We start from the raw sequence: 26,658 nt of genomic DNA, 5'->3' as shown, positions 1-26,658 counted from the left end.
ATATTACTGTGCACCACAAATAATCAAAAACCAAAATAGAAAAAAAATTTGACACATGTCCACATTGCCCACATAGCAATCATTCTAAGCCCAAACATAATAGACAACAATTAACCCTCTAATTTTGACATAAACATCCAACAAAACAACACAAAAATTAAGAAAATATAAACACACAAACAACAAAATATATACAAACCATAATAACTAGAAAATCATATCCCGCGCGTAGCGCGGACCGACCATAGTTACATATAATTATCTTTTTTTTTCTTTTTGACTAAAACGTTACGTATAGTTGTCTCACTATATATATAATACAATACAAATACAGAAGACAAAACAGAACAAAAAAAGTTAGGAGATTATTATAAAAATGGCTATCACCTTAAAAAGTTTAGCAGCATTTCTTTTCACTGCCCTTTTCATCGTATCTACCGTTCATTGTCGACCGACTGCTATAAATATTCCAGGTATTGGTTACTCTTCATTTTATAATTACTAAAAATGTTTTGTACAGTGTTTTTTTCTTAGAGGAACAAGATTTTGTACTGTTTTTAATGAATAAATTTATATAGCATATTGGTACTGTTTTGTAATTAGCTCTACCAGTCAATAATAGCATATATATATATAGTAGATAGTATATTGAAAATCAAATAAGATTATGTTAAATATTAGAATACATATTTTAGTTTGACCATTCTAATTTAAATGGTAGTCCAAAAATAGTTGATAAGAAAAACTATGATTTGATAGATTAAGGGTCAGTAATATTTATTTTATAAAACAGGTTATGGAGTAAAGGAGATGGATAAACAGTGTTTCGATGAAGAAATATGTCGTCGTGGAGGAGCAGGCGCCTGCCATTTTTGGTGTAGAGATCATGGTTATTACTATGCCATATGTACTACTGATGCATGTTGTTGTCAGATTTACTAGTTAAAGTCCAAGATAAAACAATTTAAAAAAAATATTTTGGTATCTACTTGAAAAGCTTAACATCGATACTGAACATGGAGTCTAAAGGTTGTTTTAGAATTTCTGGTTCCATGCGATTCGCTAGTTTCACCGAGGAATAGTCTCACGGAAAAAAGCTCACAAAAACAGCAAAACAATTCTACGAAACTGCAATGAGATTCTAGGCATCCAAGATAAAATATAAAATGAACCTCTGGAATAATTTTTTTTTTTCTGAATACGAGTAATTTCAGGGCCGAAGTCTATAATCCCTCATGCCGAAAACAAAATTCAGTATTAGTTTTGTTTCAATTGTGACTCAAATCGGAAATCTTTAACACAATAGTCAAATTCATTTTCAATTATACTAATGAAGCTCTAATAATTCCTAGAACATCCGAATACTCACACCTATAGCAAAACAACTCTTCCAAAATAGAGTGAGATTCCCATGCATCCAAGATTAAAATAAAATGAATCCTTAAATTTTTTTTTTTAAATATCAAAAAGTTCGGAGACAAATTCCCTAATACCTTATGCTTCAAATAACAACATTTTGATATTAGTTTTGTGAAAGAATATAGAAGAATATTCCTAATTCTCTAGTATCTATCTCAATTGTATAACGTGATATGTGTAACAACTTTGGCTTTATATAGCATATCTAATATAATGAACTCCTCAAGGGAAATTCATCTATAACATGGTATCAGAGCTATAGCTTCTGATCTGAAATTTTTCTACGCCAACTCTTCTCTATTATCTCTTATCTCACACTTTTTTTCTAATATCTCTCTGTCTTCGCAAAATGGCTCAACCCCAACCCCAACCACATGAACGCGCCTTTGGCGTTACAAATATCAAAACCCATATCCCGATCACACTTGATCTGGTTGACCACAATTATGATGCCTGGAGAGAGCTTTTCATGACCCACTGCTTAGCCTTTGATGTGCTAGGACATCTTGACGGCACGACTCAACCACAAGACGATGCTGATGTTGCCTGGCAAAAACGAGACGGTCTTGTAAAGCTCTGGATCTACGGAACCCTCACGCAGCCCCTGTTCTGATCAAGCTTCAAAACCGGCGGTACGGCCCGAGATGTGTGGCTACGCATCGAAAATCAATTTCACAGCAACAAGGAGGCACGGTCCATACAGCTCGACAACGACCTCCGCACAACAGAAATAGGTGATCAAACCATCCATGAGTACACACAGAAACTCAAATCGCTTGCAGGTCTTCTCACCAATGTGGATGCGCCGATCTCTGATAGGACCCTTGTCATGTGCTTGCTAAATGGTCTAAATGAGAAATATGATAACATTATCAATGTTATCAAACATAAGGAGCCGTTCCCTTCGTTTGACAACGCAACCTCGATGCTGGAGATGGAGGAACAACGATTGAAGAAGGCTCACAAGCAACCTCTACCGGTTCACAAGGACACATCTTCTTCCTCCACCTAGGCCATGACTGCTACTGACGAAAGCAACAACACTCAGCCACGCCGAAACCAGAAAACACAGAACAACTCCAACAATTACCGGGGAAATCGCATAGGCAACCGCTACCGAGGACAAAGCAACTACAACTCTCGCCCTAACTTCAATTACTGGGCTCCCCCACAGATGTGGTCCACTCAAGGCCCAATGACCAACTGGCCGACCCAGCTTGCAAATTGAAGCCCATTCAATCAACAACCAACAAACCGAGGCCCGTATGCAAATGCTTCTCCTTCGCCGAGACCAATCTTCAACAACAATCATCAAGCTCAACTCACGGAACTCCAACCATTCGGAGAAGCTTACACGACAGACACGATGCCAGACAACATCATTGCGGACTGGTTCATGGACTCCGGTGCCACAACGCACATCACAAACTCGGCAAGTACTCTCACGTCAATCTTAATAATAGCACCGGTAAATTGATCATTGTGGGTAATGGTTCCAAAATCCCTGTAACCTCTATTGGTTCTTCTCTTCTTAAAACACCAACTCGTCCTCTAACCTTATCCAATGTTCTGGTAACTCCCCAGATTGTGAAAAACCTAATCTTTGTTCGCAAATTTACTCGTGATAATTGGTGTTCTGTTGATTTTGACCCCTTTGGCTTTTCTGTGAAAGACCTTCTCACCAAAAAAACCCTGCTCCACTGTGAGAGCTCAGGCGATTTGTACTCTGTTCCAGCTTCCATCAAAACGCAATCGCCTGCAACTTCCGCTGCTCTTTTAGCGTCTTCTCCTTTTTTATGGCACAAACGACTTGGCCATACAAATAAAGTTGTTTTAAATTCCCTTTGTTCTTCAAATTCTATTAAATCAATAAGACTTTGTTTCCATCTTCGTGTGAACCTTGCCTAATTTCCAAACAAACAAAATTACCATTTCACAAATCATCTACTCAAACTACGGCCCTTTTGAAATCGTCCATTCGGACGTTTGGTCCTCTCCTAAATTAAGCATAAGTGGCCTTCGCTACTATGTTTTATTCATGGATCAATTCTCTCATTATGTCTGGGTATATCCCATAAGAAAGAATAGTGAGGTCTTCTCAAAATTCCTTCACTTCTCTGCCTTAATCAAAAACTTCCAATGTGACAATGGAGAGGAATTTAACAACATTCAATTTCGAAAATACCTTGATACGAATGGAATACAAGTTAGATTTTCCTATCCCCATACGTCTCAGCAAAACGGTAAGTCCGAACGCATGATCCGCACGATCAATAGTGCTATCCGGTCTTTACTTGCTCAGGCTAAACTCTCACCGAGTTATTGGGTTGAAGCCCTCCATGTCGCGGTTCATCTCATCAACATCATTCCTTCTGCAGCAATCCAAAACCAAATACCACATACTGTCCTCTTTCATCAAACCCCGACTTATGACCACTTCAGAGTGTTTGGTTGATTATGCTTTCCAAACCTCAACCATTCCCATCTCTCTAAACTCTCACCTCGCTCTACACCTTGCCTATTTCTTGGCTACCCATCTTAACACCGTGGTTACCGTTGTCTAAACCTAAAAACCAACAAAATAATCCTCTCCAGACACGTCTACTTTGATGAGGACAAATTCCCTGTTGCAGAAACAAAAAATGGTGGTTCAAAGTATCACTTTCTTGACCATCAAGATGAACCCGCACCCATTTTCAAAACCATACTTACCAAACCTCTACCTGCGCCTCAGCCACCACAACCCAACCCACCCATTAACCCCATTCAGACGGCTCCATCTCGTCACCCAATGACAACGAGAGCACGGTCTGGAATCACAAAACCTAAACCTATTGTTTCTCTTCTTACCACTACCAAATCGCCCCTACCAAAGAGCCATATCCAAGCCTTAGCCGACCCAAACTGGAACCCATCAATGAATATGGTGCTATGCTTAAGACTAGGACTTGGGACTTGGTACCACGTCCGAAAAATGTCAATATTATCAGGTCAATGTGGCTCCACAGACACAAATACGATGGAAATGGGAAGATCAAGAAGCACAAGTCTCGTATAGTCCCGAATGGTAAATCACTGGAGGCAGGTATTGACTTCGACGAAACCTTTAGCCCGGTGGTGAAACCAGCAACCATTCGGACTGTACTCCACATGGGTGTCGCAAACAACTGGCCGATACATCAATTGGATGTACAAAACGCCTTCCTCCATGGTGACCTAGAGTAGACAGTCTACATGCATCAGCCGCCAGGTTTTGTCAGCAAAGAACATCCCAACCATGTCTGCAAGCTTCGAAAGGCTATCTATGGCCTAAAGCAAGCTCCACGGGCCTGGAATGTGCGCTTTGCAAAATTTCTAATGAAACTTAGCTTTGTCATTAGCAGGGCGGATACATCTTTATTTGTTTTTGGGAAAGGAGCTGAACTCGCATACATTCTGTTATACGTTGATGACATTGTCTTAACAGCATCATCAACGACACTCCTAAACAAGATCATTGCGGTACTCAAAACCGAATTTCCCATGACTGATCTTGGTCGTCTTCAGCACTTCCTAGGAATAAAGGCGGACTTCAACAAAGAAGGCCTCTTCCTCAGTCAAAGCGCGTATGCTCAGGACATAATCGATCGCGCAAACATGGGAACATCAAAACCGGTCACCACGCCCGTAGACATCAAATCCAAACTTTCAGCAGAGGAAGGAGACAAGCTTGAGAACCCCAAAGAATATCACAGCTTAGCAGGAGCCTTACAGTACCTCACATTCACACGCCCCGACATCTCCTACGCAATCCATCAAATTTGTCTCTATATGCATGACCCTCGCGTTCCACTCTTTCAAGCATTGAAGCGCATCATATGATATGTCAAGGGTACAATTTCACATGGACAACAGCTCTATAGAGGTAATATCGACACATTGACAGCCTATACAAATGCGGACTGGGGAGGTTGTCCTGATACTCGAAGATCAACCTCAGGGTTCTGTGTCTTTCTCGGCCCAAGTCTTGTCTCCTGGTCAGCTAAGAGACAACCAACGGTTTCAAGATCGAGCTCTGAAGCTGAATACAAAGGTGTTGCCAACACGGTTGCAGAACTCTGCTGGATACGCAACCTAATGCTTTAACTCCACTACAAGATCACCAAAGCCTCTCTCATCTACTGCGACAACATTGGATCAATATACCTCTCTTCTAACCCCGTCAAACATCAAAGGACAAATCACGTGGAGTTGGATATCCATTTCGTACGCGAGAAGGTGGCCATTGATGAAGTGAAAGTGTTACACGTCCCAACATCACTCCAATATGCGGACATCTTCACAAAAGGACTCCCGACAACACTCTTTGAATAGTTCCGCTCCAGTCTCACCATCTTACCATACGATGCTTCGACTGCGGGAGGGTGAAAGAATATAAGAGAATATTTCTCATTCTCTAGTATCTATCTCGTTAATATCTCAACTGTATAACGTGATATGTGTAACAACTTTGGCTTTATATAGCCTATCTAATATAATGAACCCCTCAAGGGGAATTCATCCAATAACATTTTGTTTCAGCAATCATTCGAACTAGGAACCTCCGTATTGGCAAAAAAAAATTCCAGTTGAATTAACTATCTCTGGTAACCCGTGTAAACTACTCTCATTCACTTATAACTTCATCGCAACAGACCCCCAAGACTTGAGAGCTTTGAATCGATCAAATTGCTATGTGAAAAGGTGCTTAGTTGGGTGATGCAAAAATGGGACAGGAAATGGTGGATGGGACCCTAATATTAGGTAAGAAACTTTATAATAAGGTATTGTTATACCTCTTTTCTGTTTTGATCAGGGATTAAGTCAGATTTTAAAGTTTGTGTTCTTCATGTAAGAGTTTTTAAATAAAAACCAATGTTTTTAGAGAGTTCCGCATCATGTTTAAACGCAAGAACAACTATTATCTCTGCAAAGATTTAAGTTTTATAGAATGTTGATTTGTTTTTATTGTACGTACGAAAAATAATTGGGCTTTTAAAAGAATAACAACATAAAAGAAAATGGGTTTAAATAAGCCCACTTACAAAAGTATTACCGTTCTCTCTTAAACGACGTGAACTGCACGTCGTTTTCAAATCTTAGCTTCCCCTATCAAAACCAACGAGCGCCAAAACAAGAAACTCGAAATAGTCAGTCAAATTTTCCCGCCCATTTATCACCAACAACGCTTAATCCTCAAACCTCAGTTCTCATCTTCTTCCCATCACCGACCCTCCGAAGAATCTCGACGACCAAAGATGGTTTCCACAACCGCCAAATCGGAATCGAAACAAACCCCTAAAAACGTCTACCAAATCGGAGGCCTCCAAGTCGAATTCCCTTACCAGCCCTACGGAACCCAGCTCGCCTTCATGAGCCGCGTCATATCCACGCTCGATCGCGCCCAGAGAGACGGCCACTGCCACGCGCTGCTCGAGTCTCCCACTGGTACTGGCAAATCTCTCTCCCTGCTCTGCTCGGTGCTCGCTTGGCAGCAAAACCACAAAACGCGGCTTCTGAAAGGGAACCTGACGCATTCATCGAAAGCTACGCCTGAGGCAGCGACCGATCCGTTGAATCACGGAGGTGGATTCATACCCGAAACTCAGCCCGCAGGTTCGTGGTTTATTGATCGATCGCATGTATTGGTTAGGGTTTTAGATTGGGGAAGATTAACCGGTATTGATTTACAATTTCCGGTTAAGCTCTGGTTTATTGTTAATTGCATCTATTGATTGGGAAGATGGACCGGTATTAGTTTACAATTTTCCGGTTAAGCTCTGATCTATTGCTAATTGCATTTATTGATTGGGGAAGATGAACCGGTTTTTTTTTTTTTTTTTCTGGTTAATGTGTGAATAGATACTCCTTTGGCTAGCAATAATAAGGAGCCAGCTGAGACTGCAACTAAGAAGAAACCCAAAGTTCCTACAATATACTATGCTTCGTAAGCAGCTTCATATTACTAAATGTTTGCTGTATAAAACTTTGTTTTGCTAATTAATAATTGATTGTTTGTTTTGTAGACGAACTCATTCTCAGATTACTCAAGTCATTCGTGAGTATAAGAAGACTGGTTACAGAGTTCCCATGGCTGTCTTGGTATGTCAATTTTTGATTTTGATCTCTCTTTTAGGAATTTTTTTTACTTTGGTTAATCAAGATGATTTGTGTTTTCTGACACTCATCGAAGTTGTTGTTTTTTTTACATTCATGGATCCATCTTCGTTATGTAAGGCTTCAAGAAAGCATTACTGTACTAATCGTCATGTACATGGGAAGGAGAATGTAGATGAAGAATGGTAAATCTTCATCCACATTCGTATCATCGCACCATTTTTTCAGTTACTGCGTAGCCTGTATGCTAACATGTATTCTTTGCACAGTCGGTTGCTCCTAAAGGATAAGACAAACATACAATGTTCTGAGTTTAAGTGAGTTTCTTTTTTTTGCTGTTGATCTAAGTTCTTTGTTTTTTCCTCTTTTGTTGTTAGCTGGCTAAGTTATGTAATCGTTTTCCTTAACTTCCAGGAACGTCAGTAAAATCACATCTCACCCTTCGCTTCAACAGAGAGGTCATAATGAGATTCACGATATTGAAGATCTTGTCAAAGTTGGGAAAAGTGTAAGAGGTGAGACTTGGTTTCATTTTTCAGTTTATTTTTTTTTTCTATTTCTTAATCTCAAATAATATTTTTTTGTAGGCTGTCCATATTATGCTGCCTGGTCATTGGCGGAGAATGCAGAACTGATTTTTTTCCCTTATTCATACATAGTTAATCCTGTCATTCGAGCAGGAGTTGAAGTAGATCTGAAAGGAGCGATTATAATATTTGATGAAGCACAGTAAGCTTCATAACCTTTTGTGTAGGTTTAATAGATTTGCACTTATATATGAAACATTAGTTGCCAACAAGTTTCTGATGTTGGTGGTTAAGTCCATGGACTAAACACTTTCTCTGTACGCAGCAATATGGAAGACATTGCTCGTGAAGCAGGAAGCATTAACTTGGACGAAGAGACTCTTTTCAGTATATACAACTCAAACTATCTCTGCTATTATTCATGGTTCTGTTCACTGACTTTTACTTTACTAATGTTGGCTTTATGTTATACAGAATTGCAGAGTGAACTGGAACAGATGAGCGTGGCCCAGCCAATGATATATCAACCTTTATGTGAAGTAGTAGAGGTAATTCAGTAGCGGCAAGATAATATTCAGAGGTGCAAAATTAATGACTACTATTTAATATTGAGTGTTCTATGGATATAGGGATTGATAAGCTGGATTGGAAGAAAAAAGGATTCTCTAGAAAAACGTGATTTTCAGCACTATTTCTCTAGGTAGGTTGAAAGTCTTCTTCCAATCATCTCTTTACTTTTTAATTTGAAAAGGTTCCAACTGTATCTATATTCTTGGTTTCTTATTTTCCATGAGAGTTGTTTTGTTGCAAGTGTAATTTGTTAGAAGCAGGCATATTTATATGCATTAGTGCATTACTCTTCATAAAACTTTTGGTTGTTTATCATTTAACAGCTGGACTGGAGATAAAGCTTTAAAAGAGCTCGAGGAATCTAATATTACTCGGGAATGCTTCCCAATCTTATTGAATTGCTTTACAAAGGTAAGTCAGTTCTTCGCTGTTATCTGGCTTGGCTCACAGGCCTTTATACGATACTTGAATGTGACATTGTGCTTACACTGCTCAAGGCGATCAGAACATCAAAGGAGGCAGAAATGGAATCAGATATGCTTCATTTAAGTGGGATCTCTGTTTTGACACTAGAAGGTTTTTTCGTCTTACTAACTTTATTAGGCATTGTTCTTTGTATTATCATTTTAAGGATGGGAGAGCTTATTGCCCAACTTTCATGCAGAGTTGTTCGCTTCACTTACATACTTCTTTTCAAGAAATGGAAGTCACATCTTAGATTACCAACTGGGTTTACAACGCTCTACAAAAAGAGGTAGAAGTGACTCTCCGAGAGATCTATTTAGTGGAATTTTTTGAATTTTTACCCGTCTGTAGAAACAAATGGTGTTCATTTTTGGTCTGCTGGGATGCAGGAGATTCTTCTGGTACCTGGACGCATACTTTCAGCTTATGGTGTATGAATCCGTCCGTTGTTTTCAAAGACTTAGCTGATCTTTCTTTATCCATCATTTTAACATCCGGGTAAGTACTATCCTGACTATTGCTTCTGCAAAATATTTAGTCACCCTTTTCAAATTCACGTACACCTTTTTCTTTTTTCAAGTGAGAACTTCTTGTTAATTTCTGCAAAGAATATGGCTTTGTTAAAAACGACGACATCATCAATTTACAATGAATCATCCTTATCTTTTTTTTTGTTAAGTTTAATTTGATCACATTTTATGTTGCGGTAACATATGTGTTTCTACTTTAGATCTATGCATAGCATTCTAGTCTTCACCTTACCCCCAGGGCTAGGAGTTTGCTAAATTTTCATCGTTTCATTGTGCCATCTCTTTCAGTAGTGATTAAGTTTTTGAGTTTGTTTTTTATTGTGAATTGTAGGACTTTGTCACCGATGAATTCTTTCTCATCTGAACTTGGGATGCAGTTTGGCACTTGTTTAGAAGCTCCACATGTAATTGATATTAATCTGCAGGTTGTGACTAATCTCTCCACTTAGCAACGGTTTCCAGAACTGAATGTACGATTTAACGCCTCTTTGTTCCAGGTGTGGGCTGGTGCAATCTCCAATGGTCCTGGTAATTATCCCCTAAATGGAAGTTATAAAACAGCTGATTCATACTCATTCCAGGTACTGTGTAAATCTGTTGATTTGTACTGAGATGCATTGTTTTCGTCTATTGACACGATCCTCTACTTTTCTTTGAAGGATGCGCTAGGGAAATCGTTGGAAGAAGTTTGCACTATTGTTCCAGGAGGCTCGCTTGTATTCTTTCCAAGCTATAAGTTGATGGAAAAACTCTGCACTCGTTGGCGTGAAACTGGGCAATGGTCTCGGCTCTGCTTGAAGAAGGACCTCTTTGTTGGTGGGTCACTTTTACCTTCTATGATCATGTAGAAACTGTTCCAGAAAAATCATATAGTGATGCATTTTGTTTTATTGTTAAAAACCAAATAAATTTGTCCTTTGTTGCAGAGCCGAGAGGAGGAGCCCAGGATGACTTCGATTCTGTTCTGAAGGGTTATTATGATTCTATCCGCGGGAAGAACAGATTGATTGGGAGAAATAGAAGATTAAAGAAAGCAGGGCTGGTTAAAACTGAGTTTCAGGATGATTCCAAGAAAGGAGCTGCATTTTTGGCAGTTTGTAGAGGAAAGGTTTGTCATTTTTTTTTCTTGGTTTCTGTAATTGGTGTACAATTAAAGGGAGCAATACGATCCTAAGATATAGGTGTAAATGGATTCGAGATTTGAGTTAGTCTACATGTTTCTCACAGGTTTCAGAAGGAATTGACTTTGCTGATGACAACGCCAGGGCGGTTGTATCCTTTTCAACGGCATTGTCTTGGTATTTTGTTTAGTCATTCATAGTAACCCTTTGCTGCGGCTTTAGGACAAATGGGATTTGTACTGGTCAATTTGGTTAATGAATGGCCTGTTAACCTTGATGATTAAACACAGATAATTGTTGGCATTCCATTTCCAAACTTGTAAGATTTCTATCTCTTTTAAAATCGTCAGCCTTGTTTCTGATCTTCTTCAGAGTACTGTTTTCTAACGAGTCGCTTTATTGACAGGCATGATCTTCAAGTCGGACTAAAGAAAAAATATAATGATATGTATAAATCATCTAAGAACCTTCTTGGAGGGAGTGACTGGTATTGCCAACAAGCCTATCGTGCTTTGAATCAAGCAGCAGGTTTGATGTGATAACTTGCTTTCTGTCACTTACTTCCAGTTAATTTTAACTCTGTAACAGGCTATTCATCATGGTATGTTTCTTTACAGGGCGGTGTATCCGGCATAGGTTTGATTATGGGGCCATCATATTCTTAGGTACTTATAAGATTTCATATAGTCACTGCTCAACACTATTAAAACATTTTGTTCTGTTTCAGCTATGAGAACTTTTCTTTGTTTTGGTGTGTCCAGATGAGCGATACAGAGAACAACGGAACAGAGCGTCTATTTCAAAGTGGCTAAGGCAGTCTATCAAACTGTATGATAATTTTGAAGAATCTATGGAAGGGTTAAGATCTTTTTTCAACAGTGCCAAGGTTCAAACCATCTCAGTCCCTTCCGAGAAACTTTATTACATAACCATTAAAGTTCGAGAATTGCATGCAGGAACGAGTCGACAGTAAGATGTTAGGGTCCCAAGATCATACTGTTGAGCAAAACTTTTCTTCGGAATACCTAAGAAAGGAATGCATAAAGAAGGAAAATCAGATTCAGATGGAATGCAATCATGAAGAGCCAAAAGTACATTCTAAAAGCAAATATGTTTTCTGGTTTGTGGTGTTTTCTCATAAAAAAAATTATTATTATTGATCATGAATTTTTGTGCAGGGTAAGAAGGTGGTGAAAGTAGAGGACAATACAAGTTCGAATCCAAAATATGATTTTATGAATGAAGACTGGAAACCAAAAATAGCCGGAGGCTCGAGATCCATGCGGCTTTCTGGTGTGAACTATGGAACCTCCATTTCTCAGTTATCATCTGTAGGTGACATACCTTCTCAAACATTCATTCAAGTTAAAGAGGAAGAAGTCATTGACCTTGAGTGTGAGGTCCAACCTGAGCCTGGGTAAATATATCTGACAAGTTTTGCTTAATACTTGCCGAGTTTTTATTAGATTCACACCATATAAGTATAATGAGGAATAATTGCCCTAAAGTGGCATGATTGTTAGAGGTAGCTAGCTTCAACTTAAGAACTAGCATGTCATGCGAATTTTTTTATTAAAATACTGCAGAATGCAAGTTTATATTATACATATATGTTTCTGCAAACTTAAAAACTGCTATGTGCAGGTATTGTGAGGTGTCTTCTGTAACCAATTGTGATGAAGATCCAGAAACAGCATTTGTTAAGGAAATCTCTGGTATGTTCAAAGGCATTTCTGGAGCCAGTCCATGTTCTTGCTCGAAGAATGAGAGCTCTAGCCCAGCAACAGGTTTGAGATCTCCGAGGTCTCCTGATGAATTCCTGAAGCAGCGTAAATCTACTGGAAATTTAAGAAAATCTCCTCTTGGAGCTGAGTCACCTCTGAGCATGAGTGTAAATTCCCATGCTTTGAAGAGAAGAAAATTTACAAGCTCTCCAGTCATTGACCTTGAAGAAGAAAACAGCAATGCTCCTAGTACTAGTACCAGACCCACAGATCACACAAGTTTCACCAGAAGAATTGAATTTGGGTTAGGGAGTACCGAATCAAGATCCCAAAACGACAATGTATATGCTTTTCCAGAAGTGAATCAGAGGGTGATGAAGATATCTTGTTCCCTCTGCAGAAGTTCTTTAGGTCGCCCTGAGAACCACTCACATCCCAGATGCGTGTTGACTTCGTCGTCCAAAACGTATCTGCTGTCTCTTCTGAAGGAAACATTAGGAACCGGTCCTGAAGAAATGGCAACAAGTGTTTCAGTTGTCATGACAGATTGCGCATTAGTTAATCAGAGACTCTGCAGAAGTTCTGAAAGCGCAATAGGCCAGGGAGTTTGGTGCCAGCGAGATGGATGTGTTTTCAATACTATCTTTTGCCCTTTCTGTAGTATCCCAAATAGGTGTCTTGGAGTGCAAGTTAAGGCTACTGATTCATCAAATGTCCAGTTTCTCAGCAAAGTAAGCCGACTTTAGTAGTGATTCTTCTTCATAATGATTTGGTCCATTGTCTTGAACTTTGCTTATATCAGGATCCTTACGTGTTGGCAGATTTTGTTCTTTGCTGATCAAGTAGATGTCACAGAAGATGATGCAAGCAAGGAAACAGCGTTAAAGCATGAGGTATTCTTGCACGCCTCACTCATATAAGAGAATCAATCGGATGTTTCAGTTGGGAACAAATTGAGATTGAACTAAGATGAGTTTAATGCTTTCAAGCCAAAGTCTAACATCTTATTTGATGTGTCAAAATATAGTTTTAGATCGATTTCATTGTAGGAATAGACAGCAACCTTACTTTTTTGTTTTTGTAGAAATCTCCTGATGTCAGCAATACAGATGCGGACAAGAGTGATGTGTTTAAGTCAATAGAGAGATTTGCATACTCCCCAACGCAACAGCAAGATTCAGGAGGCTGGAGGACTACAAAATCAAAGGTCTGGGAAAGAAAAATAACATGGACTCTAGTTCCCTAACCTTAATATTCATTATCTTCATCTGTGTGCAGTTGAGACTACCGAAACGCACAAGCAAAACTGCCTAGAAAAAGAATGTAGTCTAAGAAGCCAAACCGGCATTAAGCTGTCCTCAGCTGATGTCAACCAAGGAACTTTGCACCTGTGGTAAGAAGAAAGATTTAGGCTTTTTTGCATCTATACATGGCCAGCTTTTTATTCGGAAATTAGCTTGTGTTTAGGTCTTGGCAATCCCGCAACTCACCGTGAATTGGTCACGTATACATAACATACATAATTTATTTGGTTGTGACAACCAAAAAAAAAACACAATTTATTCGGTTATTAGATTTATTTTTCCATCTTTATGAATACTAGGAGTTGGCCCGCCCTACGGACGGGTGAATTTACAATAAAAATATTTAATATTTTAATTTTATAAAACATTTTAAAATAATAAATATGTTTTTTTTTTAATTTAAAGGTATATTGTAAATTTTATTAAAATTTGTTGGTTTGAGTTGAAAGAATCACTAATGGATTTTTAGTATACATAAAACTATTAAATAAAAAAATTAAGGAAAATGTAATGATTTATATTTGTTCTTTTGATTTTTATTTCACTTTGATATAGTTAAAGAAAATCTAAAATAAAAACAACTGATACATTTTCTAAGAGTTTCAAATTTTAATATTTACACTAATTATTTCACACGATATTAATTAATCCTTTTCCAAGATAAATAAATTGAAAATATAATGTAATGTAATAAAATTATAAAAATATATATTTTAAAGTACTATATAAATCGTTTCAATAAAGCCATAGATAATAATTTGTATATTTTATTTAACAAAAAAATGAAGTTTTATTTATTTTTAAGATTTTATTAATTATCTTTTGTAAATTATTTTAGAATTTGTTGAACTTTGTCTTATAACAAAATTATTTGTTGGAAATTTTGCTCTTGCTAATTGACAATATTTTAAATTGAAGTTTAGTTGAGTTTCATATCACATTATATCATATAATTTATTTCAAAAAAATTAGAATGAACCAAATCGTATTTAACCAAAATAACTTAAATGTAGTGTAACCATTAAAAATTTGAAAATTAAAATGAATCTAACAAAAAAAAATATTAGCATGATGCTGTTGGGAATCTAGAAAGTTGAATTGTAGCGGATGCTTTAGGATTCTTTTTCCAGTTAAACCAAGATAAGCATCTGCAGATATTATTGGGCAACAAAAGTTTCATTTGGGAAATCAACACGTAAATAGCAGCCAGTTACAGAATTTCATATGAACATACAAACAGTTCCTCCCCCAGGGCTATGAGCTGCTATATATGAAAACCCGACATCTGGGAACAACCCAATTCCATTTTCCGGCATGGCTAGAACCGTCCTCTGAAATATAAAACAAAAATATGAAAAAGAATTCACATTGTATACAAAAAAGTACACCAAGTCTTGATCTGTTTTTACCTCTGTTATCACACGGTATCGACCATGTCCGGAAAGGCCAAGGCCAAATCCCATTGTTATTCCATCCATTAGGGAGATATATGGCTTTTTGTAACCAGCAATTGCGCATATCAGGGTATATTCTGCTGTAAATACCTAAGGAAGTAAAATCTCAAAGTTGGAAACATGCTAAAAAAAAAATAAAAAACATTATTAGCATTATTAATTAATTATGTAGACATTTTATTTTTCAAATAATAACACTAATATTCATGTACAGTAATAAATTAGATTTTAATAGGATTAATTATTTTGGTTTACTATTTGAGAATGATATATTGGGGGATTTTGTAAACACTATGTTGAGAAATATTAAGATATTTTTTTCATGTTTGAATATATTCTTTCCTTTAAAGATAATATGCAAGTTTTAAAAAATAACCAAAATTAATTCCGTTTATGTAACGAATTTTTTCACGATTTCTGCATTTTTATATATTATTTTAAATAACCATTTAACATATATTATTCTATTTTAAAATTCAGATTTGAATATATCCAAATTTGAAAGCGATTTCAAATATTTTTTAGATCTCGTTTTATATCACTCGAATATTTCTCTATAGCATAACTTTTTATGCGTTAAATGTTGATATACATTTTAGAAAATATTGTTGAGAATAGAAAAAGAATACTATCTTAAATGTTTACAGATAGCTGGTATTTATGTATTCTGATTCAAAAAATTTAACTGTTTAAATTTCGGTTCAGTTTATTACGATTATTGAACGGTTCAGTTTCTTATGATTGTTGATTTGTTCATGTGTTGCAGAGATGGGGATAACGATCTTGGAGGGGGAGCTGACGACAAATGCTTCAAATCTTGCCAATAACCAGTCTTCAAAATAAAATGAACTAAACCGGTATTATGATCTACGAAAAACATGACAAATGCCATAACTCAAATTAACATAACATGTTTAGATAATAAATATGGTACGACCGGTTACTAAATGTATAACTGTTAGCAATTTCACCGGTTTAATAAAATAAACACGAGAATCAAATAATCTTAAGCATTGTTCAATAGTTTTTAAAGGAAATATTAATGTTATTTCTTTCTTTTTTTTTCAACTATAAAATGTTATATCTTTTGTACTTCAAATTTTAATAAGATGGATAAATATATGTCCGGAATTGCATTTCCACATTATCACCTACTAAAATAAGTCGCTGAATTTCCCTTTTGGTTCAGTACAAAACTTTGGAATAAATAAACTGTTTCCTTTAGGTTTGAATCAAATTTGGTTTGGTTTTGTTGAGTTTTTGTCTGTTGTGGGATCGGTTGGTTTGGTTTTTATTTAAACTTCACAACGCTAGGAGGTGAGCAAGTTCTATTTGTTTTTTTTTTGTTTTGCTAAACAAATAATTCTTACAATAATGAGAACTTCAATTATTGCACGTAAACTATACCATCGTGTTTGAATCATTGTTATCTCCTTACAAAGATTGATAACGCAATCACTTCCCAAAATAAAGGAAAAAAAAGACATCAGAAAACCAATCAAACCGAAGCCACTCATAACACAAACTTTACGAAAACCGAAGCCAATTTTGTTTTAACCAAGAGGAATGGCTAAACGACCTCAACACTATCCTTCAAGAGACCGATACGGCTCTTCATTATCTCCTTCTCTTGCTCATCACCTCGCAGCATCCTCTCAACTCTTCCACCACCTCCAAAATCCACCATTTCAGCTATGATCTCTGTCTGAAAGCGACTGTTGACCAGATAATTCACAGAGAGGTGAAGATGCATTGAGATGCTGTCAATAATTCTCTGCAAGACGATAGGCCAGTAGGCTGCAATCCTCATCTTCATTCCAAACGCCTTTTGCAGTAAATGAGCGTGATACTTGCGTATATGCATCATAACAAGCAAAGCAGCAATTTAATAATTCTAGTTGACCTAGTAAACAGTAGTAATAAGCAAACTACCAGTTTCAAGTCGTCTAGAGACCTATCCAGATAGTTAGTCATAGATACCAAAGGAGAGAAAAACCTGATACAATTCTGGACTTGTGAGCTTCAGAGAAGTAGACCAAAATTAAGTATGTAATCCCATGTCTTCATGAGAAGAGAAAAATTACATGTGATTGATAGGCAAAGCAAAAAAATATTAACTTGACAACACACGATATATAAAATAGAGCCAATAAGAGAAACTTACTTGCAAGGGTCAGCTCCCGAGTGTATTCTCAAACAATGGAGGAAAACTTCTGAATTTAGGAAAAAGAACCTGAAGAACATAGCAAAGTGAGCAGCACACATCAGAACATTTCAATCTAAACCAGTTCTGACAGGTTCTACACACAATAACAATCAAAAAGTAATAGATCTTCATTACAATGATAACCTAAATGATCTCGATCTCATATAATCAAACTCTGGCGAGACTGACCATCAATATTTTCCCTCCTCAAACAAAATATGGAAAGTGAAATGGAATCAAAGCAGAGTTTAAAGAGTACATACTTTAAGCTGATAATAGATCACTACAATTGGTCATTGGTAGAAAAATATAGGCAACGTCCTCAGTGATCAGATAAAACTAACATCGAAATCATTATGGAAGTACCTAAGGCAAGAGTGGATGTATTGTTTCCCTTTAGTGGCTTCATCTAGATCTGCAAATTCATACAACACAAGAAAAGCAGTTCAAGTTGATTGTTCATTTATAAACAGAAAACTGAATCTATTGCTTTAAGGCCTTAATAAGAGTGCTGTTTTTAATCTTACCGGTTTCCTGAAAGCGTCTTGCAACATCTCCAAAGCAACTCATATGATCAACTGGGCTTCCAGACTTCCCGTAGACTATAACACCATCAAAGAGCCCTCATTAGCTACGCAAATAAGCCATCATGTGAAAAAAGAAACAGCTTCTAGATCACAAACAGAACAAAAGCAACAGACTTGTCAATGTTTTCATGGTGGACTTCTCAAGAATCACGCTGCCTAGTCCAGCTGGCATGCTTCTCCAAGGCTTATATTGTGCTTTTAGTATTGTCATAAGTTTTTCTCTCGCTAATGGTTATATAATTGAATCTCTCATTACTCTTTAGTTATGGAACTTCTACTAGCAAAAATCAAGAATTTCACGTTGTTTTCATTGACACCAAAAGGTTGGAAACGTTATTTACTCGAAATTCTACGCACGTCTGGAGGGAGACGTGAAAACCTGAGGTGATGAACAATGGAAATGACATGCAGCTTTGACGCTAACACACTTTTCTCACTGTTATGGGCCGAACATCTATTAAGGTTGTGGGCGTATCAATTTGTGAAGCACTTGTTAAAGTCACAAACACAGACATAACAAGGTCCTTTTAATTAAGATAACGAAATGTATTGCTTAAGTCTTCTAGAAACATGGAGAAGAGAGAGTAGAGAGACTAGAGATTTTCTTCATTCTTTGTATTTTATGTCAGCTATAGTATACGAATTGAAGTCTCCGGAAAGCTCCCCTCTACTCAACAAATGCTCAATCCCTGAAACCACAAAAATAAACCACCACAAGTCAATCACCTCTTCTATTATTTTATCATCATACTGAATAAAACCGAAATTCATCAACCCAAAATGAAACAAAATTTCGCTAAAATATTATACCCAAAAAAAATTAAACCGGAGGGAACCGAACTTTAAAGATTTCAAACCGAACCAAACTTTAAAAAGAAATGCATTGCAGCATTAGACTAAAATAATATGGAATCATCTCAAACAAAGTTTACCTAAGTCAGGACTCGGGAAGAGTATATGCTCGTAAGACTCAAACCCTCCAGAATCTCCACAACTCCTCTTCTCATCGGTCGTCACGGCCGCATCTTCAGCCTGATCAGTCGTTGCCATCGTCTGAGGTTGCTTACGTTTGGACCGAGCCCGCCGGTTCTGAAACCAGTTGTAAACATTTGTCTCCGTGATCTGTCCGTGTTCAGACAGTTCCGTTGCGATCTCTCTGATCCTACGTCGGTTCGGTGTTCCGCTTTTTTCCTCGTAAATGCTCTCAAGTATTTGAAGCTGCGTCGACGTCGGAGTCCATCGGTTCCTAGTCGATATCCTCTGAGCGCTTGATGATGCCACCATCGGATTAAAGTATCCATCACCGTTCGGATTTATTCCTACACGTGAGCCTTAAGTTTCTTCCATGTATAAATATGTATTAACCTAATCGCAAAATGCGTTTGCAAATCGCTAATAACTCTAGTTCAGACCAATCGTTTCCGAACGCAGTTTACACTAAAGTAGCAGCGCCGCGTTTACAAACACTATATGTAGAGAGAAAAGAAGTGTACCTGAGGAGAGAGGATGGAAAGAAGAGAGAGAGTTGTGGAGGAGAGCTAGCTGTTCACAAATGACGGCGTAAACAGCAATCTGCTTACGGAGAGTCTCCATCTGCTCCTCCGTCATAACTCCTCTTCCAACATACGCACCGTTTTGGTTCTCTCTCTCCATCTCTCTTTCACCACTTTGCTTTCTTCTCTTCCTTTTTTTACCATATATATGATGAAGACTATATACTGTACGAAAGTGACTGATTTATACATCTTTTTATGAATAAAGGATCTTTAATTTATTTCTTACCGTTATATAAAACACTTTTCTGAAAAGATAACTTGACTAGATATCAACTATTGTATTTAATTACCGGTTAATTAGAGAGAAATTAGGGACACAAGTTGATTATAACTGATCGAATTAGATTCTTAATTCTGATTTCTGTGGATGTATATCTTATATTCAATGTAATTTTTAGATTGATTAGAAAATTAAAGCACAAGGATTAATCTTTGGTCAATCGTGTGTCACGTCACTATTTAGTGTTAGAATTTCAACATTCTATTCGAGTTTTACGGGTCAATCCACCATTTGAGAATTTTTAAAAAAGTGTTAAATTCCAAAATGATATAAGATGATCTTAATCCTACGTGTGGATGACATATTAAAACTAACATAAATTAATTTCAGTAATTATTTCATCAGTAGCTTTGCTTGTATGAGTAGAAGAACGCAAATTGTGCATTTTACTTTATATATAGTGGTTACATAAAGCCGGAAGCAAGGCTTAATCACAGCACAATATAAAATATTATCTTTGTGACTAATAATTAAAAGATAATAGAACTAAAGAGCATGCTTTCATTTTCATTGTTGTAATTAAAGAATAAAATGTATGAATTAACGACCAAAAAGGTTAAAGATATGTTACGCGGATTCCGCTCTCAGTCTCCACTAGTTTCAAGAATGATCAGAATTAGCATATTTCTTGTATAAAAATCAAGTAATTAGATATTCTTAAAAACTCTAATTATGTATTGAGTTTTATAAAAATTTGTGAAAAGAGCACCAACTCATCATGGCTTTGGTCACTGGAAAGAAGGCCCCTACAGACAATTTTAACAACCTTTGTAGCTAAAGTCAATTCAACCAAACAGAAAGTAAAGTCATGGAATAAACTTTTGGAACACCTTGATTAAGAGCGTGTTAAAAACGATCACTAAAGGTTATTACTGCGTGTAGATAATGAATGTATATTGAGATTTGATTAGAGATACAATTTTCTAAACCAAACTCTAATAAGCAACCATGTCAACATTTCATTAGAGGTGGAGGAGATTAAAAAAGAGCATTAAGATCATAACAAACGTAGCTATAAAAAGGCTTAATATTTTATATTGAGCTGCAAATCTCTCATTACATTCGCTTTTTCCATTACCCGTAGAATCAGTAAAAAAAAAAAAACATTTAAAACAGCTTCGTTAACATTTTGAAGAGAAAATGAGAAAGAACATCCAAGAGATCATTGCAGCGTCCTATATTATGCTACCGGACATAAACTTCTTAGTCATCGTCTTCCTCCTACACATAAAACAGAGCAAAGCACAGAGGTTTACAGAGGATAGTGGGCTGATAAACAAAAGAAGCAACCAAGTAATGATAGTGATGCAAATAAACTAAAGATGCAACCAAATAACGATAGTGATGCATATAAACTAAAGAAGCAACTAAACAGAGTTGTAATTCATAAAAGATGATGCGATAACTTGAAAGAATAAAGAAGTAACCTCATCACTCCCATCATCGGCATCATCCTCATCATTAACCTCAGACACGGACTTGTCAGATTCCTCCTCGTCCTCCTTTGGACCTTCCTCCTGGAAAAAAAACACCAACACATCAATGTAAGTCAACGAGTACCACCCTTGAATAACTAAGAAGAACATCACCTGCTGATGTAAGTATAAGTCTATTGTTGTAAAAAATTACCAGCTTCTTGTTGTAGGCTTTCATGTTCTTCTCGTAGTCAACCTTGCGCGTGTCAGCCTTAGCAACGTAGGGAGCCTTCTCCTAGACCATTGTAAAACCCAAAAAGGTTAATTAAATACTCGTAAAGCATGCAACAGGACACTTAAAAAGATAATAGATTAGAGAACGAACAGTGTCAGACAAGGATTTCCACTTGTGTCCACCAGCTTTCCCAACCTGTTAGCGATAGAAGTTGTGAGTAAATAGCTTCAACCATACTATTAACACATGGAATCTAAAGCAAAGCAGATAACACTACTCACAGCAGCAACAGATTTGTTATTGGGATGATCCTTCTTGTAAGTCTGACGGAAATCCTCCCTTTCATATCACAAAAAAAAAAAGAAGCCAAATCGATTTAAAAGATCATACAGTCTCAACGCAGGTAATAGCAAAAGCATCACATCAAGAAAGAATCAGTAAACCTAAATTAATTTGTATGATGTAATGTTCTGAATAGAAAAGATAGGAAAGAAACGAGAGAGATTCTTAGAAGATAAGACGATAATAAACCAATGAGGGATGGTTACATGAAAACGAAGAAGGCACTGGAAGGCCTCTTAGGTTTGTTTGGATCCTTAGCAGCCGCAGCCCCAGCCGCTTTGCTTGCCTTTGCAGGCTTCTTGTTCACCGCGAGCCTATCAACGCATAAACAACACGATTTCAAATTCCGAGATCTAGAGAGCTAACTAGACGACAAAACAAAAAAAAAAGGATCGATCTACTTACTTGGAGCTCTTGGTATCAGCCTTTGATTTACCTCCCTTCATGCTTTGATTCTGCAGACGAAATAACAAGATCAGCGATCAGAGTATACACATGGGAAAACACGCAATCAAACAGAGAAAAATCTCTGCGGAGATGATATTCGATTTTTAGAGCTAGAGAAAACAATCACCGAAAGAGAGAGAGATCCACTATCGAGATGAATTTGAGAAATCGAGAGGAAATTTACCTTTGACGGAAGAAGATTCGTAGAGAGATAGAGAGGGTACGTGTTTGTGATTTGTACGCCTTGGGTTGTAAAATATCTTCTGAATTTCAATTTCGCACCATTATCTTAAAATATCTTAGGGGTTTAGGCGGGATTTCAAATCTTTTTTGCCATGTCATCGATCCGTGTCATTTGTATTTCATTGGCTCTCACGCTTTTATCACTTGCATTGCCTATGAATTTTCTTGTGTTAACTTAGGGTATGAATGGTGACCAGGGAACGACGAGGAATCATGCATTCCCTAACGTTCCTAAAAAAAATTGCCATTCACAAGGAATAATAATTTCCTCTCATTCCCTTTCATTCCCTTTTTTGTAGAGAATTAAAGAACAAAATTATTCCTTGTCAAATTTGATAAGGAATAACCATTCCTTTTCATTCCTGGTATTTTATTCCCGTACATTCCTTTTTTATTCGTTCCTCTTGTTTCCCGGATGGTCACCAGTCGGACCCTTAGCGATATATATGAAAGCGGAAAAATAGATTTGTTAGGTTAAATTCGACCGCGAGGCTTAACGGCAGAATAATGCTCGAATCTTCACTTCCCTAAAACGATTTTTTAATTACAAATATCTGTATACGACTGCATAAACAAATCACATACCATACCTACCCCAACATGTTTTCGTAACCATGGGTAATATTACTATAATAATTTTAAAAATCTTTAAAAAATAAAGTTGATATATATATATATATATATATATATATATATGTTAAATTTTTTTATTAAACTAAGTATCAAATTGATTAGTAGTGTATAGAAGAATATTTTCAAATATTTTCAATTCTTTTCTTAAATAAAAACTAATGAATTACCTAATATGATTAACATATATATGATAAATCTCACTGTCGTTAACATTCTTTCAAGAGTCTATAAAAACTACAGAAATACCTAATATGGTGTGGTGTGTGCCGATGGATCCTTCTACCACGGCGGCGGGTTGTGGGTTTGAGCACGCAGTCGGATTGGTGCTCAGGCTCAGTGGCTGGCTCGAGGTTTAAAGGATGGTCGTCTATGCCATCTCAGTGGCCGCATGCTTTGTCTCCTCACCTTGAACCTCTTCTTTTTTGTTTGTGATCTGTTTTCCCGGCTTGATTCTATCCGAAGTCGGCACCTCTTGTAGGTTATGTCGAACTCGGTGGGTATCGGTTGGGAATTAGCCCTTGTTCTTCATTTTGTCTTTGCTGGTGTAAGCGATGGCTTTAGCAGCTCTAGTTTCAGTTGGTCGGTTCTCGACGAATACGGACGTGTGGCGGTTCTCATGTCATTGACTGTCACAGTTATTGTTCGGTCTTCGCTCACATCCCAGCACTACATGGGCTTAGTTAAGCTTCTTGTGGTATGATGTGAATCAATTGTTTGCATGTTGGGCTCAGATTATGGAGTACGGAGGTTGTGGCCCTTTTACCTCAGATCGGCATCTTGTACAGGTCGCATCCGGGAAAAATAAAAGCTCGGTTTGGCTGTTGATGTTGCTGTTTGTTTTGTGGGCAGGTGCTTTGACGCTATCGACGAGGTGTTCTCAGGTGGGCAATTATCTTTAAGAGTGAATTCATCAGGGAGGTCAAAATTATCGGGTTCCGACTTTCGGTTGAACTTGGTTCATATTTTTACTGTAAGTTATTGTTGTGGATTTAGTCGAGCCTTGGGACTGCGGTTATGGTAGTGTGTTTGTCCTGCTTTCGTTTCTAGATTGAGTCGTTGTTTAGTTTATATTCTTGTTTTCTGCTTTGTGTTATCCTCTGTAATTATGCCAAAAAAAAATTGGTAATAATATCTTTACATTTTACCAAAAAACATATATAGAACAATTAATGATTATGAAAAATACATATTTGATAACAATTTTTGTATCCTCTCTTTTTTTGCTTAAGTTTATATTATTAAAAAAAATTAAATAATCACATTAAGCATATAATAAAAAATTAGATTTTTTCTTATATATTATATTTTGAATTTTTAAAACGAATATAAATTACTAAAAAGAGTAATAGTCTCACATTGAAAATTTTGTGATCAATGGTTTAATTTTTTTTGTTCAAACAAGATACAAATGATCATATATCGTATGAATATGAAGTCTCATTATTAGAAATTCATATTATATATATATATATATATATATGTTAATATCATTTAAATTAAGTTATATGCTATAAAAATAGATAAATATGTTAATTTCAAAATTAAATTAATACCTTTAAAAACTATGTTACTACGCGTGCGGCGAGTCTGGACCTAGCGAATCATTGAAAATGCGGGGAATACGCGGAGCAGAATTTTCTTACTAATTTAATATTTGTAATGTAAAACTATACATACCAGAAATATCGTAAATATTGTCGTAGTCTAGCAGTTATTTAAAGTTTGTTTGAGTTCTCGTCCCGGGTTCAATGGACCAGAAGTACAGTTATTTAAAGTTTATCTAGTGGTTATGGTTAGTGTTTTTGACCGAGTATACCATAATCGTGACAGTGGAATTCTGCTGAGTGCTTCACCGACGCGAATCAGGCGTTTTCGAACATGATTTTTTATATGGATTTATGATATGGTTATTTGTGAAATAACCAAAAAATAAAAAATATTTTTTTAGAGAGAGAGAGAGAGTAGAGAAAGATACGAATAGAAAAGTGAAAAGAGTGAAGAAAAATGTGATTTTGTTATAAAAGAGATGCTATGTAAGCTTCTTATTACTCATGACCAGAGGTCTATATTTATACAAGTATAAGACCGTCTTATTTAGACCGTCATAAGAGAAAAGAAAATTCTATTCCTAATAGGAATAGGAAATAGTACTTATCCTAAATACATATTGAACAGGATAAACATCAAGTATAGATAAATGTAAACTCTCATTCGCCTAAGTCTTTAGCGAATGGGCCGGATGGATAGCTGATGGGCCGGACGGTTTGAACCTGATATGGGTCGATCACCACTTGGTTTATAACACTCCCCCTTGATCGACACATCCGGTTCAGGGCTTGTAACATGCTTAATGTTGCCTCATTAAAACATTTTCAGGAAAACCCAGTGGGACAAAACCATGGATAAGGAAAAAAAATACAACACATGAACTCGCCCTGACTTGTACCCCTGTGTATGTTCTTCAAGTTGGCGCATGGACAATTTGATAGTTTAGCTTCATGGGCGCCAAGTCTTGGACTGGTCCTTTAATTGGCACGTCCCAAACTGATAGATAAATTTCATGGACGTGTGGTTGGTGTAGACATGGTGAAGAAGTCGGCTGATATATCATATGACTGAACTTGTAGTCCTTTGAGCTTCTTGAACGTTGATGTAGGAATAGCTCTTGCTGAATTGTAACTTGAGTTATCTTGTAACTCACATATCTTCTGGAACTTCATTAAGACATGGTAAAGATGTGCATCTTTGCAGCTGAGCACTCTATGTCCTGGTCGGACGGATGGCACTCGACCAGTACTCGGATGGACCTCTAATCTGCGATCAAACTTTACTCGCAAGTCCTCTCATGTCCCACCGATCCTCTAGTCACATGGCTTTGCCATACCGTGGACACTTTAATATATACTGAGTCATCGACCCAAACACATACAAATCACTTGGCTTCTCACGGACATGCCTTCGTCCATTCGGACATACATCACCCGTATGTGCTAATGGCTTATCCATTATAGCCGATCTTTCTTCATTGGTCGATCCATGTTGAGTTATAGACCTTGTCTATACTCGTCCATACCCCATGAGTGTCTAAGGTCATATCATTAATAATCATTGCTGCAATGAGTTTTATAATCTCATCAAACTATGGATCTGCAGTCAAATACACTCAAGGACCTTTATACATGGTTATCGATCTTTCTTGCCTTCAGCAATGCCATATCCATTTGACCTCGACCAGACATACTTCTGGTAACTCTCTTGGACTATTATTGTTTCCTTTTATCCACTGATATAAACTTAATGGCTTGTGCTTACATTACAGTCCCATACTATAATCTTATTACTTGAAAAACATCGCAGTCCACACTTCCTTTGATGGCATCTCATGACCTACTTGCAGTGCTGATTTATTATAAACACAAGGGATTTCTTTTATAAGAAAATATGGACTGATTTGGATTGTTCTTT

At 36.9% G+C, this 26,658-nt stretch overlaps 4 protein-coding genes and 1 pseudogene across 8 annotated transcripts; 2 read left to right on the top strand and 3 right to left on the bottom strand.

Moving 5' to 3' along the window:
* The first annotated feature begins 1,768 nt into the window (after nt 1–1,768).
* LOC106344486 lies at nt 1,769–2,431 on the top strand (annotated as a pseudogene).
* A 4,156-nt stretch (nt 2,432–6,587) lies between these two features.
* Nucleotides 6,588–18,452, top strand: LOC106296181 (Fanconi anemia group J protein homolog). Of its 3 annotated transcripts, none has more exons than XR_001261162.1 (30): nt 6,588–7,053; nt 7,300–7,384; nt 7,464–7,539; nt 7,675–7,739; nt 7,824–7,871; nt 7,969–8,069; nt 8,142–8,283; nt 8,407–8,468; nt 8,556–8,629; nt 8,711–8,781; nt 8,975–9,062; nt 9,149–9,227; nt 9,316–9,405; nt 9,506–9,614; nt 9,978–10,071; nt 10,144–10,227; nt 10,306–10,462; nt 10,573–10,754; nt 10,874–10,918; nt 11,058–11,086; nt 11,174–11,295; nt 11,385–11,432; nt 11,529–11,653; nt 11,724–11,858; nt 11,946–12,184; nt 12,412–13,222; nt 13,313–13,384; nt 13,576–13,698; nt 13,770–13,884; nt 18,306–18,452. XR_001261162.1 is itself a non-coding variant. In XM_013732258.1 (29 exons), exons 1-29 carry the CDS (start codon nt 6,696–6,698, stop codon nt 13,803–13,805), a joined length of 3,750 nt encoding a protein of 1,249 aa, XP_013587712.1. In that variant the 5' UTR covers nt 6,588–6,695; the 3' UTR covers nt 13,806–14,077. The 3 variants fall into 3 exon arrangements, 1 of the variants encoding a protein (XP_013587712.1); XR_001261163.1 differs by lacking the exon at nt 18,306–18,452 and adding an exon at nt 16,016–16,062; XM_013732258.1 differs by lacking the exon at nt 18,306–18,452 and having other exon boundaries at nt 13,770–14,077.
* LOC106296182 (dynamin-related protein 4C-like) lies at nt 16,622–18,210 on the bottom strand. Its single transcript, XM_013732259.1, has 5 exons — nt 17,983–18,210; nt 17,822–17,870; nt 17,414–17,482; nt 17,182–17,245; nt 16,622–17,098 (listed from the first exon to the last, which is right to left on the bottom strand). Exons 1-5 carry the CDS (start codon nt 18,023–18,025, stop codon nt 16,820–16,822), a joined length of 504 nt encoding a protein of 167 aa, XP_013587713.1. The 5' UTR covers nt 18,026–18,210; the 3' UTR covers nt 16,622–16,819.
* Nucleotides 18,453–18,504: 52 nt separating the features above from the next.
* On the bottom strand, nt 18,505–19,742 carry LOC106296180 (WUSCHEL-related homeobox 14-like). Its single transcript, XM_013732256.1, has 3 exons — nt 19,536–19,742; nt 18,975–19,361; nt 18,505–18,731 (listed from the first exon to the last, which is right to left on the bottom strand). The coding sequence occupies exons 1-3, from the start codon at nt 19,693–19,695 to the stop codon at nt 18,649–18,651; spliced, it is 630 nt and encodes a 209-aa protein (XP_013587710.1). The 5' UTR covers nt 19,696–19,742; the 3' UTR covers nt 18,505–18,648.
* Nucleotides 19,743–20,854: 1,112 nt separating this feature from the next.
* On the bottom strand, nt 20,855–22,577 carry LOC106292839 (high mobility group B protein 3-like). Of its 3 annotated transcripts, none has more exons than XM_013728501.1 (8): nt 22,502–22,577; nt 22,276–22,325; nt 22,077–22,184; nt 21,810–21,867; nt 21,679–21,723; nt 21,508–21,588; nt 21,306–21,395; nt 20,855–21,099 (listed from the first exon to the last, which is right to left on the bottom strand). In XM_013728501.1, the coding sequence occupies exons 2-8, from the start codon at nt 22,314–22,316 to the stop codon at nt 21,082–21,084; spliced, it is 441 nt and encodes a 146-aa protein (XP_013583955.1). In that variant the 5' UTR covers nt 22,317–22,325; nt 22,502–22,577; the 3' UTR covers nt 20,855–21,081. The 3 variants fall into 3 exon arrangements, with proteins under 3 accessions (XP_013583955.1, XP_013583954.1, XP_013583953.1); XM_013728500.1 differs by having other exon boundaries at nt 22,276–22,327; nt 22,514–22,545; XM_013728499.1 differs by lacking the exon at nt 22,502–22,577 and adding an exon at nt 22,445–22,491.
* Nucleotides 22,578–26,658: the final 4,081 nt, after the last annotated feature.

This window comes from Brassica oleracea, chromosome C5, assembly GCF_000695525.1.
Source record: "Brassica oleracea var. oleracea cultivar TO1000 chromosome C5, BOL, whole genome shotgun sequence".
NCBI classification, from domain to species: domain Eukaryota; kingdom Viridiplantae; phylum Streptophyta; class Magnoliopsida; order Brassicales; family Brassicaceae; genus Brassica; species Brassica oleracea.
Note: the sequence above shows the minus strand (reverse complement) of the source record. Positions and strands in the feature narration are given on the sequence as shown.

What these genes read in the sequence shown, in the direction of transcription:
- LOC106296180 (XM_013732256.1), bottom strand. Translation starts at nt 19,695, where the DNA reads ATGGAGAGAGAGAACCAAAACGGTGCGTATGTTGGAAGAGGAGTTATG. An exon ending in TTTCCATCCTCTCTCCTCAG is followed by an intron (nt 19,362 to 19,535) that starts GTACACTTCTTT and finishes GCTCACGTGTAG; the next exon opens with GAATAAATCCGAACGGTGAT. An exon ending in CTTCCCGAGTCCTGACTTAG is followed by an intron (nt 18,732 to 18,974) that starts GTAAACTTTGTT and finishes TTGTGGTTTCAG; the next exon opens with GGATTGAGCATTTGTTGAGT.
- LOC106292839 (XM_013728501.1), bottom strand. Translation starts at nt 22,316, where the DNA reads ATGAAGGGAGGTAAATCAAAGGCTGATACCAAGAGCTCCAA. An exon ending in GGAAATCCTTGTCTGACACT is followed by an intron (nt 21,589 to 21,678) that starts GTTCGTTCTCTA and finishes ACAATGGTCTAG; the next exon opens with GAGAAGGCTCCCTACGTTGC. An exon ending in AAGCCTACAACAAGAAGCTG is followed by an intron (nt 21,396 to 21,507) that starts GTAATTTTTTAC and finishes TTTTTTTTCCAG; the next exon opens with GAGGAAGGTCCAAAGGAGGA.
- LOC106296182 (XM_013732259.1), bottom strand. Translation starts at nt 18,025, where the DNA reads ATGAGTTGCTTTGGAGATGTTGCAAGACGCTTTCAGGAAACCG. An exon ending in TACATCCACTCTTGCCTTAG is followed by an intron (nt 17,483 to 17,821) that starts GTACTTCCATAA and finishes TATGTTCTTCAG; the next exon opens with GTTCTTTTTCCTAAATTCAG. An exon ending in CTCTAGACGACTTGAAACTG is followed by an intron (nt 17,099 to 17,181) that starts GTAGTTTGCTTA and finishes CATATACGCAAG; the next exon opens with TATCACGCTCATTTACTGCA.
- LOC106296181 (XM_013732258.1), top strand. Translation starts at nt 6,696, where the DNA reads ATGGTTTCCACAACCGCCAAATCGGAATCGAAACAAACCCCTAAAAAC. An exon ending in ACCCGAAACTCAGCCCGCAG is followed by an intron (nt 7,054 to 7,299) that starts GTTCGTGGTTTA and finishes ATGTGTGAATAG; the next exon opens with ATACTCCTTTGGCTAGCAAT. An exon ending in ATAATATTTGATGAAGCACA is followed by an intron (nt 8,284 to 8,406) that starts GTAAGCTTCATA and finishes CTCTGTACGCAG; the next exon opens with CAATATGGAAGACATTGCTC.